At 37.8% G+C, this 20,289-nt stretch overlaps 1 protein-coding gene across 1 annotated transcript; it reads right to left on the bottom strand.

Annotated features, from left to right (window-relative positions):
- Positions 1 to 1,110: 1,110 nt before the first annotated feature.
- On the bottom strand, positions 1,111 to 8,916 carry LOC127453091 (GTPase IMAP family member 7-like). Its single transcript, XM_051719167.1, has 2 exons — positions 8,724 to 8,916; positions 1,111 to 2,532 (listed from the first exon to the last, which is right to left on the bottom strand). The coding sequence occupies exons 1-2, from the start codon at positions 8,728 to 8,730 to the stop codon at positions 1,349 to 1,351; spliced, it is 1,191 nt and encodes a 396-aa protein (XP_051575127.1). The 5' UTR covers positions 8,731 to 8,916; the 3' UTR covers positions 1,111 to 1,348.
- Between the last annotated feature and the right edge of the window lie 11,373 nt (positions 8,917 to 20,289).

Genomic DNA, 20,289 nt, shown 5'->3' on the forward strand with positions numbered 1-20,289 from the left:
AAAGTAAACATCAGAGCTTCTTTTTTGCAGCTCAGCAGACAACAGTGCGGTGGTGGATTGTGTCTGCTGAGTGTTGATTTCACGCTACGCTGTTACCTAGTTAGTGAGACACAATGCTGGAAAGTAAAATAAACAACGTCCATCTTTTACTCTCCATGACAACGAGCTTATAGCTAACTAGCTAATTACATAGCTACTTTCATTGTTGTCAGCTGAGTGGAAGCTAATGTGTAAACATGTATTCACCAGACTGTTTTGTTTAGGATTCACAGTTTGGTACCCCCTTCAACCGAACAATTCCAGTCATTGCATTTACAAAATGTAATATATAAAAGTCTGGTTTTCCACCGTTGAAAGTTTCCTCTGAACTTGTATAGCAGAATATGGTGTAACATCGCTGCTGCTGTTTATCTTGACTCGGCAGTATTAATATAGTCAGCATTTGACTGATACTAAACAGTAATACTGATGTTTATTTAGCTATTTATTTTATTTTTATTTATTCTTTATTTTAATGGTCAGCATTTGACTGATACTAAACAGTACTGATGTTTATTTAGCTATTTATTTTATTTGTATTTATTCTTTATTTTAATGGTCAGCAATTGACTGATACTAAACAGTACTGATATTTGTTTAGCTATTTATTTTATTTATTCTTTATTTTAATGGTCAGCATTTGACTGATACTAAACAGTACTGATGTTTATTAAGCTATTTATTGTATTTTTATTTATTCTTTATTTGCTCAGTGTTTGTTTCTAGAATTTGTTGACAATGTATAATAATAATGTCAAATATTCTTTGATAAAAATATTTATTTAAGAAAGCAGCTTTCTGAGTACCTTTGCATAGTCATATCGGTGCAAAATTGGTGAAAAATCCACATAGAAAAGGTCTGTTTTCATTCTAGCTCAAAAATTAACTATATCGGCCACCATACTGGTAATCAGTGAATTTTCCCTCTCTAAAATCGGTATCTGTAAAAATCCCATATCATTCAAGCTCTAATATATATATATATATATATATATATATATATATATATATATATATATATATATTATATATATATATAATAAACTGTATATATACAGTATATAGGCTACTTTAAAATACATATATATGACTTATATGCATCACGTTAAATAGTGAGAATAAAAATTTAAAAAAGAGAGAGATTCCAAAATTCATATCTACACTATTGAGAAATCAGTTACTTAGACAAAATAAGAAAAATTAAAAAGCATTAACAAAAATGTGTGTTTAATAATCGTAAGGTCCATAGCCCACTACAAAATTGACACTCCAATGTCAAATTTGAGTAAACTGAATGTCAGTTCTTGATTTACAATCTCATTGTGCTCTCCTCTTTTTTAAAAAGTTTGTATTGATGTTTCTGTGCCTTTTTAACTGCACCTTTTGCATTCTCATAGTTGAGTTTAGCTGCATTCTTTATAGCACCAGACACTGAATCACCTTCATCAGCTGCTTTGAATCCAGTTACTCCTCCCCCAATTGCTCCTGCAAGAGCTGCAGCTCCCAAAAAAACACCTGCAGCAATTCCTGAACCTGCTGCTCCAATACCTGACCCTGCAACAAGCCCAGCCTCCACTGCTACTGTTCCTGCTGCTGCTATTCCTGTGGCTCCTGCTGCTGCTGCTCCTGCTACAGTTCCTGCTTTTACCACTCCTGGAATGTTGGCTGCTTTAAGTAAAGCCACAACAGATGCCACTGCAACACCAATGCCAAGAAAGGCACCAGTCAGTGTCCCTGTTGCCACTCCTGCAAGCCTAATCAGAAGTTTTTTATGAACAATCTTTTTTGCCATTTCTCGTTTCTCTATCAGAGGCAAACTGTCCTCGTTTATATTCTTCATCTCCTCTTGAATTTCTTCCTCCACAGTTTGAAACAGCTCATTGGTGTAGCAGGCATTCTCATTGTCTTTTAACTTCTGTTCAATGGTATCCAGCAGATTTTTTACCTGAACCCTGTTGCTTTTGTATCCCATATGCCGTTTTTTCCAGTATTTACTGTCAATCACATGACAGCGACCTCCACATTTATCAACAAGCTCCTGTAGTTTTGGACTCTGCTTCACAAATTCCTCAATGGTTTGACCCTCTAGTTGTTCACCATGAGTGAATAAAATCACTGAATGTTTAAAGGTATCGTCTCCACAATATTCAACAATTTTATCCACAATCTCCATTTCTTGTCCTGTATACCTTCCGACCTTTAGTACAATGGTGAAAACATCAGGACCCGGAGCACTTTCAATCAGGGATCTGATTATCTCAGATTTAATGGTCTCTTCATCGAGACCTGTGTCAAAGATTCCAGGTGTGTCAATAACGGTGATCTTTCTTCCATCAACCTTCCCATCTCCACTCACACATTCAGCTGTTACGGAATTAGCTGACGCTTTACTCGTGAATACTTGTTGTCTAAGAATGGTATTCCCAGCACTGCTTTTGCCGTCTCCTGTTTTCCCAAGAAGTACAATCCTTTTCTTAGGTTGAGACTCAGTGGCTATTTGAAAAATATGCAGTTGTTATTAAAGGAATTAACTATAAAACAAATACATTGCCTTAAAGGAATAGTTAACACAAAATGTATAATTCTCTCATTATTTACTCACCCTTATGCCGTCTTAAACTCTTATTATTCTTCCACGGAACACAAACGAAGATTTGAAGGAGTATATGTTTGAAGGAGTACTGTATGTAATTTGGAAGATATATGATGTGTGTGTTTGTCCATACAATGCAAGTTAATGGGGTTCAAAACTTTCAACCTCCAAAAACGACATAAAGGCATCATAAAGGTAATCCTCAAGTCGAGTGGTTTAATGCATGTCTACTGAAGCAATACAAAGCTTGATTACACTTCCTTGCACTTGCTGCATATGCAGAACATGTGTACAGTGCTCTGCGCATGAAGCAAGTGCAGGTGTTTCCCTCTCATGGGTTGTTTTGTTTTATGCTCTGTATTTGCCTGGGCCCTTGTATTTTTGAGTTTTTGTTGATGAAGCCCTTTTTGTGTTCGGAACCATCTGCATTTGGGTTCTTCTGTTCCAAAACCTAACAGTTTTCTTCCTAAAAAGTCATACAAGTTTGAGACAACATAAGGGTGAGTAAATGATAAGAGAATTATCATTTTTGGGTGAATTATTCCTTTAAATGCTTTACAACAGTAATCTTTTGTTGTCATATGTCATTCAACGGAGAATTTCAAAGTCTGCAAAGTCTTTAAGGTTTAGTTTCTCTCATCAGCTCTGCGGTCTTGGAGTAACCATTCATGACAGTCCAGAGAAAGCGCGCCATTAAACTGCAACTGTTTGGCGCATTTAAGCAAAACATGGCGACTCCATCCACGACAGCTAACTAAAGGGGCTTTTCCACTGCACAGTACGGCTTGACTCTGCTCGCTTTTTGGGGGTTTTCCACTGTGGATAGTACTTGGTACTTTTTTTAGTACCATCTCGGTCGAGGTTCCAAGCGAGCCGAGCCGATACTAAATGTGATGTCAAAACCTGCAGATCACTGATTGGTCAGAGAAAATCGTCACTACCAGCGTCATTGCTATAAGCCAGATGGCAGGTTAGCTTACCCTCGTGCGTCGTATTTGAGCTAACACAGTGATGTCCTCGTCTGTGCTTTGGTGTATGATTTCCCAAACTCTCCTGTTTTTTTTTAGCGGTATTTTGTCTTGCTGCCGTCAGCCTCTTTTGAAACAAAGTTTGTCGTCTTGCTGTGAAAAACAGCTACATGCCGAGAATCAAGAACACCATTCCTTCGATATCCTCCATTGCTCCTTTGTTGTGTGTTTGTGTCGTGTTTAAGATGATGTCACGGCTGTAGAGGTGGCGCATCTATGACGATCAGCCTATAATCCCACCCACGTTGAGGCTGTACTAAACTGCAGTGGAAAAGCAAGCTCAGAAATGTAAAGCGAGCAGAGTCGAGTCGAACCGTAATGTGCAGTGGAAAAGTGCCATAATCATTGCTGGATGATAATACGTATCTGGTGGATAATATCTTTGCTCAAAAATGTTGAACATGTTTCCTTTTCACAGGGGTTACATTCACACAGCAGCTGAATGTGGCCCAAATCAGATTTTTCACTCACATGTGACACATATCTGTTAATTGGATGACAATGTAAGTGGCCACAAGCAATCCGATATTTGGAAATAAATCGGATATGTATTTGTTTTTGTTTTTTCAGTGTGAACAGCCAGGCCAGATTTAATGTTATTTATTTTTATTTTTTTTATCAATCTAATTCAACATTAGTCACTTGCATGCTTTATTTACTGTATAATATACATGTTATGGTTTAAAACCTTTAATTTAAAATCTTATCTTGCCTAGTTAATGCATTCAATTCCTTTTTATAGACTGTGAAATCAAAATTTAAGTTTCGCTGCTTTTAGTCCATATTTATTAGCTTTAAAGGCAACATGTTATGCTAAATCCACTTTTTCAATTTTTTTAACATAATTATGTGTCCCCAGTTTGTGTAGACAACCACAAAATATGGTAAAAGACTATCCCCTCGTTTCTTTCCTTTCCCCATCAATAAAAACAGTGTCTCCGAACGAGACGTACAGGTTTGCAGCCCCTAATGACGTCAAAAGGGGAAAGGTACCGCCCACGGCTGGCGAAGAGATCCGCTCCATTAAAACCTGAGCCAGCATCACACAGTTCGCAATATTTATCTCCTCGCAAAAGCCTCTTGTGCTAACGGACTGCTTCATCAGTGATGGTCAACATAAGGCTGGATTTGCTTCAAAGCTAAGGATCAAGGATAGATCGATGCAAACTCTCTGTGACCCAACTTCAGATTTTCAAGTTGTAAGTTTCGCACTTTATACTTTTTTAATGTTTGCAATTTGGCTTTCTGAATTTGTTTGTTTGCACGTTGCGTGAAAAACGCTTGTTGTGAAAACATTGTACTTTGTGTGACATAGCAACTAGTCCCTAACTACCTTATTCCATAATGAAGCTGTAGCTCTGTTTTGGTTACGATATAAACTGATTGGTGTCCTCCATAGTCCCGCTTGAGTGGTCATGCAATGAAGATTTTCTGTGTAATAAAACCGGTCATTATTTCAAAAACGATTATGAAACGATAGTGGTATTTTCAATAACTATAGCTGTTTTTCACATTTCATAACTCGACCTTTGTTATGCACAATACAGTGTGTTCTCCACTATTTATAATTTTTTTTAACTGTTTAAATTCTCCTGCATTGTTGCAGGGGTATCCATGGCACCAGTAAGAAAGGCACAGCCCACTTTCAGCTCCTTTGCATTTAAAGCTACAGACACTAAAAACAGCCATTTGTAACAGGGCTACAAAACGGGTGTAAAGTCATGGTAGAATAAACGATCTGTGAGGTATTTTGAGCTGAAACTTGACAAACACATTCTGGGGACACCTGAGACTTATATTACATTGTGTAAAAAGGGCATAATATGTCCCCTTTAAAGGTGCACTCAGTAATTTTTTTCCTCATTAAAAATGTTTAACTCCAAAAGACATAAATTGTAATTTTGTAATTTACAGTATGTAGGAAATCATGACCACTCACATTAAAATGAAGGCTCAAGTCATAACAGTAACGTTATTAAATCTGTTTTATTCTACACGGAGAGGGTCCGCACATGGGGGCAGCCATATTAGAATCACATGACCAGCTGAATACTACTCGCTTAATCTCAGTATCCGTCCTGTTATTTGACACTTTCAGTCACTGATTAAAGTAATCATGGCTGACTGTGAATACTACATTTCTACAATGACATCTGAAACTGAAAACGATTGATTTTAAATTATGCTTCATCCAAGCCGCTAAGTGTCAGTGTAAGTCCAAGATGACACAGACACAAAAGTTATTCAGTGCACCTTTATGGTCATCTATTTGCTAGTGTACTTCTAAACGTTGGTAAATTTAATTTTCAGAAGAAATAAGCATTTAAAATCTGCGGTCTCTCTTCCAGCTAATGAGACTCAGTTACACCCATGACGTCACATAGAGGTTCAGAAACCTTCCAATCAAATGCTTTCTAGAACTAAAACGTCCCTCCCCCTGTGTTCTAACTAGCACTGATAATGCCTTCGCAGGGCACTTCCAAGGGAGCACAATCAATGAATCTGACCATTATCTTTATACTTTCAACCATCTGAAGCTCTCACAGTGGAGGGTAATTGACTTAGAAGGGAATAGGGCATAGTGATGATCACTTGTGAATGGGACGCGCCAATGCGGGAGCTGGACGCAAGAAAATTAGGGGAGTTTATTTATATTTTTTGTGCAGGCAGAGGGATGTACAGTACCAGTAAGTGTTCTTTATTCTTTATGCTTAGTGTATTGTGATTAAAAACATGGGTATATTATCTTCTACTCGCTTGTTTGTCATTCATCTTGCAAAACGGCTCCAGCCTCATCATAATCAAAGAGCGCAATGTGCTGTGTGTGTTTGTGGGCTGGATATGGATTAATGCTGTCAGATCGTCATTTCTTTCTTAAAGTCAGTGGAAAAGCTGGCCGGTATTGAGATTGCATCTCGAGTTTCCCCTGTAAGTGGCTCTGACATGAGCAGCATGGTGGAAAGGGATATGTGTATGGGTGGCTGTAAACTAAAGCCTATTGGCTGTTTTTAAAAATGGGACAAATCGTTCGACATGTCCCACCCCCACTTCCTGTTTCAGTAGGAAATATGTCAAAACACCAAATCGAACCGCACACTCAGTGTTGCCAACTTAGCGACTTTTCAGACTTCTTTAGCGACTTTTATTCAAAAAAAGCGCCTAGCGACAAATCTAGCAACTTTTTGGACAACACTTAGCTACGTTCCGTAAAAGAAAGTCGCCAGTACTGCCCCGCGAGCACGTGGTCTTGCTTTCCTGCCTGGACTCGGAGGCACAGCTCTCACTGCATCTACTCTGTTCAGTGAGACTGACAGAGAGAGAGAGGTGAGCAGGCGAGAAGGCGGCGCAGCACAATCAGTTGACCACACGGCAGTTGAGGTAGACGTGAATGAGCTACGCATGTGCAAACAGCGTTGTCAAGGACCAATCACAAATCTGTATTGTTTGCTCCCTTTGTTTTAAAGAGTTTAATTTGACCGTTTATTTTTATTATTTTCATGCACTTTATCACAAGAGATTTTTAGACAGTTGTTCATTCCTGTTTCTGAACTCTGAATTCAGATGCTTACTTAGACAATAAAATAATTAATTTTTGTAAATATGCACATAGTGGTTTGTTATGGCTGATCGCTGTGTGAGAGAAAAGGTAAGAAAGTTTCTGTCGCTTCTAACTTTCTCTCTGAGTGATTGATAGATATAGGGAATTCACTGTACATAACAGATTGTATCAGATTTGCACTACCAATGTGTATGTGTGTATGTATGTATGTATGTGTGTGTCTGTACGTATGTGTATAATTAGATTTATTTTTTATTATTATCTATGTCTTGCTGCTGTTTTTGTATTGTTTTTGTATTGTTGTACACTGGAAGCTCCTGTCACCAAGACAAATTCCTTGTATGTGTAAGCATACTTGGCAATAAAGCTGATTCTGAATTAATAGGGTATTACAGTATGTACGGTAAGCACAGAGAAGCAAACACATGTAAAGGGCGGACACTATGCAAAATGCAAATGAGACGCGATGACGTCACGAATATGCCTATTAGCGTATGACGTCATCTAGCGACATTTAGCGACTTTTCGAGCAGGCTTTAGCTACTTTCCATTGAAATTAGCTGGCAACACTGCGCACACTTTAAAGCACTTCACGCGGACCTTAAGAAAAGGAAATTATAGGCTTCAACAGTGGGTTCAGTGGTTCGTTTGACATTCACATGGTAAAATATGCGCGAGAAAAAACTGAGGCAGATTTAGCTATGTAACACGGTTTTTTGTTCATGTCACTCCTGCAGAAAAATGTTTATGTATTTCTCAAACTATCAAAACGAGAATGCTAGCAAGTCAATGGAAATCTTAAATAATTAAACAACTCTTACCTTACATATTTATATACAGTTTAATGTTGTTTTTCCTGCTCTCCGAGTTTATGATGTCTCGCTCATAATATTGGTAATTAAATTCCACCATAAGACTGCAAATTACTTTATTTAAAATTACTTTATCCATCTGGTCTTCTATCACTTGCGAATATTTTATTAGATAGTCATTAAGTGTCCTGTTCTGGAAAAAATACTAATAAGTTAATTCATTATGCAGATTAAAATAATGAACATGTCTGGGTTTGTTATACACATGCTCAGGGAGTGTTATACGCACATGGTCAGTTAACGAGCGCCAGCTGTTCAGAAATATGGGCTACATTTAAAATGTCGTGTGAACAACCTTAAAAAAAAAAAAATCAGAATGTAGCAGAAAATTTAGATTTGGGCCACATTCAGCTGCGGGCTAACAATTCTCTCACAAATTATTACTTGTCAGTCATCACAATTGCGTACACTTATTATTTTAAATGCTGTTGTCACTACCGGAAATTTGTAGTATTGTGTATTTTGCTGGAGGTAGTATGATCCAAATTACTAAAGGATAAAAATTATTCTATATATGCAATTATTCAAAATGACTTAAAAATGCTTAAAAATTTCATGATCATCTTGTCTTTTTGATTGTTTTAGATTAATTTGGATTACAGGCATATTTTATTAATGGTATAATTTCTTACCTCCCATTATTGTCCCCTTTTGAAGTAAGGCGCTGTAATGTATGAAGTAATGTACGTTGTATTAATTAATTGTCTTATCTACAATCTTATCCAACCATTTTACTTATTTGTGTGTTATCTGATTTGTAATAAAAATAAAAAATAAACTACTTAATAATGATATGTAATTGTGTCTATCAGTAAACAGCCTGGATGCCTTACTGCTCAAAATGATTAACTGGGCACTACAGACAAGTTACAAGAATTACCAGAATTACCAGAATTACAAGTCTTCTGTACCTTTTTCTGCACCACCTCCTTCAAAACGTTCACACCCTTGTGTTCATAGACGATTCTATTCGAGTTGCAGCCATGATGGTGTCCTCTAACCAGGAAGCTACTGTATACCTTATTTCTATTCTAATCACATTTAATCTGTTGAAAAACTGCAGGTTATTGCCTAGGATGTTGCTTTCGTAACAATAAATGACCCGTTCTTCAATCATCCTTCATGATCATTTTGATGACTGAGATGTGGTAAACAGATGTAATATCACAAACTGGTTTCATAAAGAAAATATAATTTGTCTTGAAATTGTAATCTAGCACTCAATTATTATCACTTAAAGACAAAAATGAAGTGTAAATTCACATTATCTTCAACGTTTTGTAAGCCAATCAGCTCGTTCACGTGTGATATTTGGAATCGAAGAAAAACATTTTTTTTCATATTCACCAGCACTGACAAATTTTCCTAAATGAGCATCTATTTTTGTTACACATCCAGTTTTTACGGGAGCCAAACAAAATATTTTTTCATATGTCACATATTTAGCATTGTTTTACTGGTATCTCCCTACATTCCATAAACTAACCAAAGTCGGAGGGTGGAGTAAACATTCCTCTTACTGATTAACACACCCAGCTTTAGTTTCTGAATGTAGCCTGTAAAATGTATTTAGGAATGAAAAATCTAAATCTAAATTTTCATTTTTGTATTACCTAATTGTATTTTTTATTTATTTTTTCAGTTGACTGAGTGTCTTCTTTCAAAAGATACTACAACTGTGTCCATACTCCAAAGGGTCCAGTAAATACAACCATTTAAGTTCAGGTATGTCATTTTCATGGTTTGTGCTCAATGTGCGGACTGGATATCTTTCAAAGACTGACTTCACAAACCCTACAAAACTTGCGCAAATCCAGCGATTTCTTCCAGTGCATATTCCTGTGGAGCGCTCATCCTGTAGATCTTCCTCTGAAACACACATTATATCAGCCTGAATCAAAACTGACTTACAAATTTTGTGTTACGGTCAGTCTGTGACAAAAGCAGGCTGTGATCTGGGCAGTGTAAACTGGAAGCAGTCAGTTGCTGACCCTGGATCTGCACGAGAGAGCAACTTTAAAGTCAAAGTGCTTCAAGTGTGCTGTGTAGGCTAAATGCCTGCTATAAATGTCATATTTAGGGCTGAACAACTAATCAAAATAAAATCGAAATCGTGATTATTCAATCGCAAGGCCTGTGATTTAATTTGATTAATAAATATCCTGCATGTCCTGATTGCTGCACTTGCTGTATGTGCAGGTCTGTTCTCTGTAGTGTCTTAAACATACTCTGTGCATGCATGAAGCTCAAGGTGGTTCTGTGCTTAGAATCACCAATTCCTTCTCATGCTGAGAGTTAACAGATGTGTTTGAGTTCAGTTTGGTGTGCCAACATGCACTGAGCATGTTATAAATACAGTGCTCTAGATTCATATTTGCACAATTCCAAATATGCTTGGCTGCTGAAAGATACTATCCAAATCTAAAATAATATCACAAAACTGTTTTTGTTTTGCCTTTTTTTTTGGATAGAAGAATGAATGAGAGCATTTCACTGCTTTAAAAGGCCATTACAATTACAAATTGAAACTCAAAAATACTTCAGTTTACAGAAAAAGGCTTGAGGGTTTAACTGGACTGTTTAGGAATGCCACATGCAAGTTATTGAGTAAAAATATTATAGTCCATCCACCTTCTAAAGCTGCTTATCCTATATAGGGTCATGGGTAGTGCTGGAGCCTATCCCAGCTGTCTTGGGAGGCAGGGAAACACCCTGGAAAGGTGGCCAGTCCATCACAGGGCAAACACACATTCACACACAGGCAATTTAAAGTTTTCAGTTCACTTAACCTGCACCTCCAAAGCACCTGGAAGAAACCCACGTGAACATGGTGAGAACATGGAAACTCTACAAAGGCCATGGGTGAGCTGGGACTCAAACCAGGGACCTTCTTGCTGTGAGGTGACACTGCTACTTGCTGAACCACCGTGCTGTTCAATATTATAATTATTTTTATTAGTATTAGCTATTATTATCATTGTATTAGGTCTTTCTGTGAGAACATGTACAGTAATTAGGCCTGTCACGATAATTACGTTATCGACTTATCGTATGATATATGGACATTACCTCGATCATTTTTGCTGATGTCGATATTGCCTATTGTGCTGACATGCGTGTTTGTTTACATAAGAATGAATGTCACCAACATTTTAGCCAGTCGCGCTGCTTCTGTCCTCTCATCTGCTCTCTGTGTCGGAGGCGGGGCTCAGACAGGCAGCTCCTGCACACATGCAGAGCGGACAGCGACAGGTGAAGATTACGCGTTACTCGAGGCTGATAGGTGTTTTAATAGGTGTTTTTCGACGACTGCATAATTCCAGCAAGAATGTTTGCAGTCTAAATGGACTTGAACCGCATTCCACAGCTCCGGTGTGGGAACATTTAGGCTTTAAGCCGAATGAGAGAGGAGAGCACATTAACATGAACGAGCCGGTATTATTTATACTTTCTTTCCTTATATTTTTAAATACAATGTAAATTCTACTTTCTATTCTATTTTAATTCTATTTTATGTCATGGACAGTCGTAGTAAGCATTTCACTACACATTATGCTGTGTATGGTTGTGTGTGTGCCAAAAAAAATGTGATTTGATATGTCGACTTTGTTTAAAAACAGTGGCAACACAACTAACCTAAAAGTTCATCTAAAACATAACCATCCCCTCCAGTTTTAGAGTATTATGGATGCCTTTGTCTGACAGTGCAAATATAAACACGACAGCATGAAATGTCGCACGCTCACAGACAGCATAACTCACTACAAAGCCAAAGAGATGCAGCCATTCAGCACGGCCAAAAATCCAGCATTTAAAAATATGCTGCAAACTTTTGTTGTTACATATATCTAACTTATAGCTAATATGTTGTTGCTTGCACTTTTTGTTAACAAAGGTCCTAACCATTGAGAAACTGGATTGGAAGTATATTGCCTGTTAAGGAATGAATGACTCTCTTGTGCCAAATGTTTAATATTTAGTGCAATATTTGTTAACAGAGCCCAAAAGTCCATTTTATTTGTTGTTTTGGTTTTGTGCTGTTATTTATGTTTTATTTATTTAGGATATTTAATTTTTATGACATTCCAATTCCAATGTCTGAATATTCTTAAGAATTAAAAGTTCATTGCTCTTTGAAAGGGTGTTCTTGCATTATTATGCTATTTTATTATCATTATATTAGTGGCATAAAATGGTCTTAAAATGACAATAATATCGTTTATCGCAGTTATTTCTGGGACAATATATCGTCCAACAAAAGTAGTTATGGTGACAGGTCTAATAGTAATTGCTATTGCGCACATGCCATCTGTTATTTCCTTCCTTTTTTCATGTATATGGGATGACTAAACAGAAACCAGGAGAGGCTGCTATATACTGTACTACCTAATACACAATTTTTTTTTTTTTTTACAGATTTTTATTTTAACAGTAAAAGTTTTGTAAAGAATAAATATTATGCTGTATAAATGTATTAAATTTCATTGTGTGATATCATATATCTATATATATCGAATTGTTAGCCATCGTGCTCTGTAGATTATCGGCCATTAAAAAAAACCACATATCAGTTGATCACTAGTCCAGTATATCTAGTTTAAGTTTCTCAAAGTGTTTCATCTTGTCCTTGATCAGCATGATGATACTGTGCTCCGTTTCAGTGAAGTTTGGTGAGAGCAACAATTCTTGACTTGATAGTCATTTACTTTTACTTTCCGAGGGTTCGACTGTTCTCTGGTTTGTGTGTTTGGTTGGGTTTGGGTGTGCTAGAGAGAAACGTTGGTGTTTTGGGTAGTGGGCAGGGACGTGCCGTCCATATAAACAAAGTAAGCAGTGCTTACCTAACAGTAGGGTGAAAAGAAAATTGACACTATGAAATGTTTAAATATAATTGTTAATATAAACTACTGTTTTCGTTCAAATTCGTCATCTTCCATCTCATTTGAGCAGCACAGACAGTTACTCATTTATTCACTTTGCGCCACCCTCAGGTATGAGCACTTTATGTGATGCTTTCTCTGATTCAAAGCATTGTCTGCCGCCCTTTCATTCAACACTGTGCATTCATTCAAATTGAATCATGCCTCCTACAACAAATGGCCAAGGTAAGCATGCTTACCATAATGTGTAAGACAATCAGAAGGTCCTTCCATCAGTCACACTATCTGATGGGCTAGATTATTGTTCGCTCAAGTTCACTTAACTAATGCGTTATTAAGCGCTAAAATGGATTACGTGTAAGCACTGGCGACCTATGGGGATTTTGCAAACTTGATTTCAGTGGAATCGGGAAACTTAAACAAGTGGGCAACTTTTACAACAAAGTTCACAAGGAGAGATGCATGGATTTTGTGTTCAAGTAAAGGAAAGTTAATATATTTATTAAAAAATATGTGTTACTGATACTAGTTTATAGATACTAGGTCATTGTTTCTGGTTAGTCTGAGGCTACGAAGTATCTGGCAAATGGCAATCATGTCCTTCTTGTGTTATGCTCTGTCTATCTGTTTTATAGTTCTAATGTTAGGGCGCAGTGTCTGTTTAAAAAACATATTTAGGGATGTAGACTGCTGTGTCTACATTACATTTGCCTTGTGCATTCAGGTTAAGATTGTTATCTTTTGTAGTCATATTAGTTAATGGCCACTGTCCATTCCAGTGGTTCTGAAATGTGGGAAGAGTGATGTGTGAGGCTTATGATGAAACATATAGCCTGCTAGTAACTGGCAATCTTTTCTTTTACTGTTTTTTTAAAACAAGCTCTTCTAGCACATGGTTCACTGTATGATTTAATGGACATTAACATGCTCCACTCAATATATGACAATATTTAATTTGTGTGATATGAGCAATATTTTTGTCCTGAATTTAAAACTATTTGATCATGAGTTCGCCGCTGTAACAATTGTTCCCATTGACTGGTGGGTTCTACGGAATTCATTTACGTCAATAACATTTCTGCGACATTAGTCACCCATATATTGTTTTGGGCACAGCATTTAATAATGAGTATTAAAAATCTTTGATGCTTGCCCAATCTCAAAGCTCATAACACATGCCTGATAGTGGGGTAGCTTTTAATATAAATTCCTTCACCGTAAGTCATACTCTTGCATAGACTACACCATTTTGAAAGAACACTTAAAAGCCAAACAAGAAATAAACAACTAAACAACAATTCTTTAAAAAAACAAACAAAAACACACATACACACACACACTATGCTCAAACTAAATCTGGTATATTATTAGCAAGTCAACTAAAACAATCCAGCAAATTGAATCCTTGGGCATTCTCTTACAAAACACTAAAGTAATAAACAGTACTTTTAGGATTTTCTACTTATTATGCATACTTAATAAGAGAACAAGTGGAGAAGCAGCTCAAAACTTTCAGAGGAGTGTCTCCTTTCCCAAACTATCCAAAAACCAGTCTAGAGATGTATCTAACATTTAGCCCAACAATAAATCCCTGTAGAATTTTACAAATCATTTTGGCACCTTCTTTCTCCTCTCTTGTTCAGAATGATTTTAGAAATTTTGGCAAAATCAAAAATTCCAGACCACATGAAAACAGCTTTCATTACTTTCATACCAAAACCAAATAAAGACCCAGCACAATGTGACAATTACAGTCCACTGTCACTTATAAATGTTGATAGAAAAATAATCAGTAAAGCCCTGCCCATCTGTTTCGAATCTGTTATTTCTTCTCTGATTATTGCAGACCAAACAGTTTTTATCAAAGTGAGACACTCATTAGAAAATACACTGAGACTTTTTAATCTAATTCAGTTAACCAAAAATACTGCTCCCCCTACCACCAGGAATGCAGAGAAGGCGTTCAACAAGGTGCGATGGCCCTTTTTCTTCGCCACACTACACAAATTTGGTTTTGGAACATACTTCATTAATTGGATTAAAATACTGTGGCAGCGGGGGCGTGGTCAAGCATCTCTCCGGAGAGAGAGAAAGCGGTAAGGGCACTAACACCTGAGCTAAATGATGTCTAACACCTGTCTCTAATTTCAGTGAGCACGGGGAGAGCGGCATAAATAGAGACACACCGCAGATAGAAGACAGAGAGAACCTGGACACCACAGACCCGAATGAAACAAAGAGTGTTATTAATACAAATGATGAGAGTTTATTTTGTGTAGCGGTGTGCGATTGGAGATTAACTTAGTGCATAACGCAAAGACTGTGAGATTGTAATTGTGCTACAGATGGAGAAAATAAATCCTTACCGCTGCATCCTTACCTGAACAAGGAAAGCTGCTTCTCGCCTCCTCCTTACAAATACTCTATAACTCCCTCATAGTATCCGTAATAACTGATGGCTACATCTTCAAACCATTCCGGCTACAAAAAGGAACCAGACTAGGATGCCCATTATCTCCTTTGCCGTTTGCTGTGTTCATAGATCCCCTGGCTGCTTCCATCAGACAAAACCCCAGTACACTGTATCTGACATTCAAACCACGTCGTATCACCATAAAATAAGTCTGTATGCTGAGTCGGACAATATAATACCATTTGTAACTAAACCATCAACATCTCTACCAGCAATCTGTAATCTTATTAACTCTTTTGTATCTGGCAACTCCAGAAACTGGTCAAAATCCGAAATTTTCCATAACAGAACATAATTGGGAGGCTGAGGTTGACAGTCTCACATTTAAGGAGACATCTGAGATGTGCATTACAGGATATTACATATCTTAGTATCCATAACTCACCCAACCTGAATGAATTGTTTCAACTTAATTTCACCCCGCTACTTCAAAAAAATCCAAGATGATTTGGAAAGCAGGAATAAACTCTCAATCTCACTAATAGGCCAAATATGAGCAATCAAAATGAACATACTCCCAAGATCAATTATCTTTTTTTGACCCTGTACTGCCAACCTCTGGCTGATCCTCCTCAAAAAAAAAAAAAAAAAAAGAGACACCCAAACATCTAGGAGGACTCAATGCACCAGACTGGTATAATAACTTATTATCCACTCACCTAATGTATATTAGACAATGACTCAACAAAGTAGACTCACCATGGTTCAATTTAAATCAATCTACACTTAAAGACCTAGCCCCAGAAGATACACTATATTGCCAAAAGTATTCGCTCATCTGCCTTTAGATGCATATGAACTTAAGTGACATCCCATTCTTAATCCATAGGGTTTAATATGACGTCGGCCCACCCTTTGCAGCTATAACAGCTTCAACTCTTCTGGGAAGGCTTTCCACAAGGTTTAGAAGTGTGTTTATGGGAATTTTTGACCATTCTTCCAGAAGTGCATTTGTGAGGTCAGACACTGATGTTGGACGAGAAGGCCTGGCTCGCAGTCTTCGCTCTAATTCATCCCAAAGGTGCTCTATCGGGTTGAGGTCAGGACTCTGTGCAGGCCAGTCAAGTTCTTCCACACCAAACTTGCTCATCCATGTCTTTATGGACCTTGCTTTGTGCACTGGTGCGCAGTCATGTTGGAACAGGAAGGGGCCATCCCCAAACTGTTCCCACAAAGTTTGGAGCATGGAATTGTCCAAAATCTCTTGGTATGCTGAAGCATTCAGATTTCCTTTCACTGGAACTAAGAGGCCAAGCCCAGCTCCTGAAAAACAACCCCACACCATAATCCCCCCTCCACCAAACTTCACAGTTGGCACAATGCAGTCAGACAAGTACCGTTCTCCTGGCAACCGCCAAACCCAGACTCGTCCATCGGATTGCCAGATGGAGAAGCGTGATTCGTCACTCCAGAGAACGCATCTCCACTGCTCTAGAGTCCAGTGGCGGCGTGCTTTACACCACTGCATCCGACGCTTTGCATTGCACTTGGTGATGTATGGCTTGGATGCAGCTGCTCGGCCATGGAAACCCATTCCATGAAGCTCTCTACGCACTGTTCTTGAGCTAATCTGAAGGCCACATGAACTTTGGAGGTCTGTAGCGATTGACTCTGCAGAAAGTTGGCGACCTCTGCGCACTATGCGCCTCAGCATCCGCTGACCCCGCTCTGTCATTTTACGTGGCCTACCACTTCGTGTCTGAGTTGCTGTCATTCCCAATCGCTTCCACTTTGTTATAATACCACTGACAGTTAACTGTGGAATATTTAGTAGCAAGGAAATTTCACGACTGGACTTGTTGCACTGGTGGCATCCTATCACAGTACCACGCTGGAATTCACTGAGCTCCTGAGAGCGGCCCATTCTTTCACAAATGTTTGTAGAAGTAGTCTGCATGCCTAGGTGCTTCATTTTATACACCTGCGGCCATGGAAGTGATTAGAACACCTGAATTCAATTATCTGGATGGGTGAGTGAATACTTTTGGCAATATAGTGTATTTTCTTCATTGATAAAAAACATTTCAAGAAACATAACTGTCTAATATATCAAACAATTAATACAACCCTAACAATTTGGTGGAAAGCAAATGCAATCTTTCAAAAAAAACTCATCAACCTCTTCTTTAACACCTATTTGGAATAACCTTTTTTTTTTTTTTACAGATAAAAGTTTATAAAGGGAAACATTTATGCTAATCATTTGTACTGCCATGCTCCACTTCTTTATAAAAAGTACATCATCTTAAACCCACTGGAATCCTAAACAAATATATACATAATATACTGCAATCTCAAGATAATTAAATATCAGTACCAACTGTATGACTAAATGGAATAAAGTACAATACTCAGACAAAGATTATAAAACATTCTGCAAAAATATCTTCCACATGACAATTAACAGTAAGACACAATTGATACGGTTCAAAATTGTACATAGAGCTCATATCACTACCAGCAAATTAAATCAAATGGGGTATGCAGACTTTGTCTTATGATAACTACTTCCATGCCTTCTGGCTCTGCCCTAATTTTCAGGCTTTTGGTCAGAGGTCGTAAGCAGGCCGACAGAGATTGTCAACCTCAGTATTCCTCTTTCCCCGTCTGTTCTTGTCCTTGGAGACACATCTGAATTATGAATACATGTATCTATTTCAATTGCAAAGATGACATTATTTCATTGAAAAGACAGAACACAATTCTGTCTACAACTCACTGGCACAACTTTCTGACAGAACACTCTAATTATGAAAAAATAACAGCAAGCTTGAGAAATAAAACTAAAACATATTTATACTGCTGGGGCCATATTCACAAAACATTTAATCTTACCACTAAGAGTTCTCCTAAATAGCAGTAAAAGTTCTTAGGTAAGAGTTTCCTCTTAAAACCTATTCACAAAGCTGCTGAGACCAACTTTTACTAAGGAATGGGGAGAAATCTTAAGCTAAGAGAAACGGGGTTGACCTCGTTGCTATGGATGATGTCAACAAGCTTACCAACTATGCCCACAGTGATTGGCTGATAGGGGATGGGCCTCTGTCAGTGATTTAATCATAGAAATATTGTAGAACGAGGTATCATGTTGCCATATTCAAATAAAGATTTTAAAATAAAAATGTTGCCATATTCAAATAAAGATTTTAAAATGCTAAGTGTCACTAATTAAACAAGTATATGTTCAGCTAATTGTCAGCCTCTTACATGTTTGCATCTCGTAAACAATTAGCGGATATGCATATAAGCAGCCTTTTAATTAACAGACTAGAATAATCATGGCTGATAGTAAGACGTTGTGCAAATGTAAAAGAAAACCAAACTGGACACAAGAACAGCTGTTATTTCTTGCCCAAATTGTACATGAAAAAAAGGACATAATTAAAGAGAATTTGGAGTTGGGATAACTTCCAAAACCAAAAAAGAAACGTGGGAAAATGTGTGTGCAAATAAATGCGGCTTTCCCACTTCTGTCCAGAAGCAAAGATGACTATGAAAAGCGCTGGTATTGTTTGCAGTCTCAGGCAAGGGCAGAGATTGCAGAATTCAAGCGACAAACAACTTCCACAGGTAATAGGACATTATTTTCAACTTGACCGCAATGTTTTATTCTCCATCATTCAATGCATTTTGCCTAAACATAAGTGAACCTCACAGTCATCACAGATTAAAATCTATAATTCAAAATATTTATTGCATTTATGAGGAGGAGGCTCAGCACCCAAGGCTCTATCGCTTAATGGCTCAATGGTGTACAGTGTCCTTGGGCACTCAGACACCAGCATAATGGGGCTGGAGGGGTGCATTGACCCTGCAGTGCAATTGCTGGACGAACTTGATGGGTATGTTTTTTTCTTTTTTTTTTTATGGAAAATTTGCCTCATATAATAATTTACAGCTGGGACAGTCATTAATGATTCTCATGTTTAATAAATAAATTAAGAATCATATAATTACAATGACTTTCAAAATAATAATCATTTTGTAAATGCCTCACAAAGATACATAGGCTAGACAAAATAAGATGCCAAAACACTCTCTCTCTTTTAGGGCCAACACTTCAGTTGCCAATCATGGCAATGCTCCTACCCCCCTTCTTCCTGCCCCCCTTATTCTTTCCCCCTGGCTCCTGCCACCCTCTCTTCAGGCCCTGCTCCTGCCAGTCCTGCAGCGACTGGTGGTGGTCCTGCTCCATCAGCATCTCTGTTGGAACAGAAATTGGAGCTCAAAATGAGTTTATTAAAGAAACCGCACAGGCTCCTCGACACACAGGAGAGGCTCCTCCACTTACAGGAGGAGTACTATTCTCAGAAACTGAAGATGATTAAAGATAGAGAATCTCTTGAATAAATACATTACAATAACTTGTGTTTTGACTAATTTGTGTAGATGCAAGGTAAAGCTACAATAATTGGAATTTAAGTACTTAATTATAGCTTGGTAAACCAAGGTCCATGTATCTGCACTATCACACTATTCGAGCTGAAAAGTGACATTACTCTCCTAGTCTGTGATGCTGCTCTTATTAGCAGGATATTGTTGTTGTGATGGTTTACCCAAAGTGTGTATTGGTCAAGTGGTCCCTGTATGCCAATCCACTTTTGTAGTATGTGAAAAGCCACTCCGCCTTCATCAGCAGCAGCAACATCGTCGTCATCATCTTCATACTCCTCTGGCTGTGGGATATTTTGTTTTTTCACAGGTTGTGCAGAATGGCACAGACAGTGATGATCCTGCTTGCTTTCTCTGGAGTTAGCCGGATTTCCCCATGTAGGGCAGGAAAACGATGTTTCATCTGCCCAATGCCCCTTTCCACAACACTGCAAGTTTTCTTGTGGACTCTAA

This window comes from Myxocyprinus asiaticus, chromosome 2 (genome assembly GCF_019703515.2).
Source record: "Myxocyprinus asiaticus isolate MX2 ecotype Aquarium Trade chromosome 2, UBuf_Myxa_2, whole genome shotgun sequence".
NCBI classification, from domain to species: Eukaryota; Metazoa; Chordata; class Actinopteri; order Cypriniformes; family Catostomidae; genus Myxocyprinus; species Myxocyprinus asiaticus.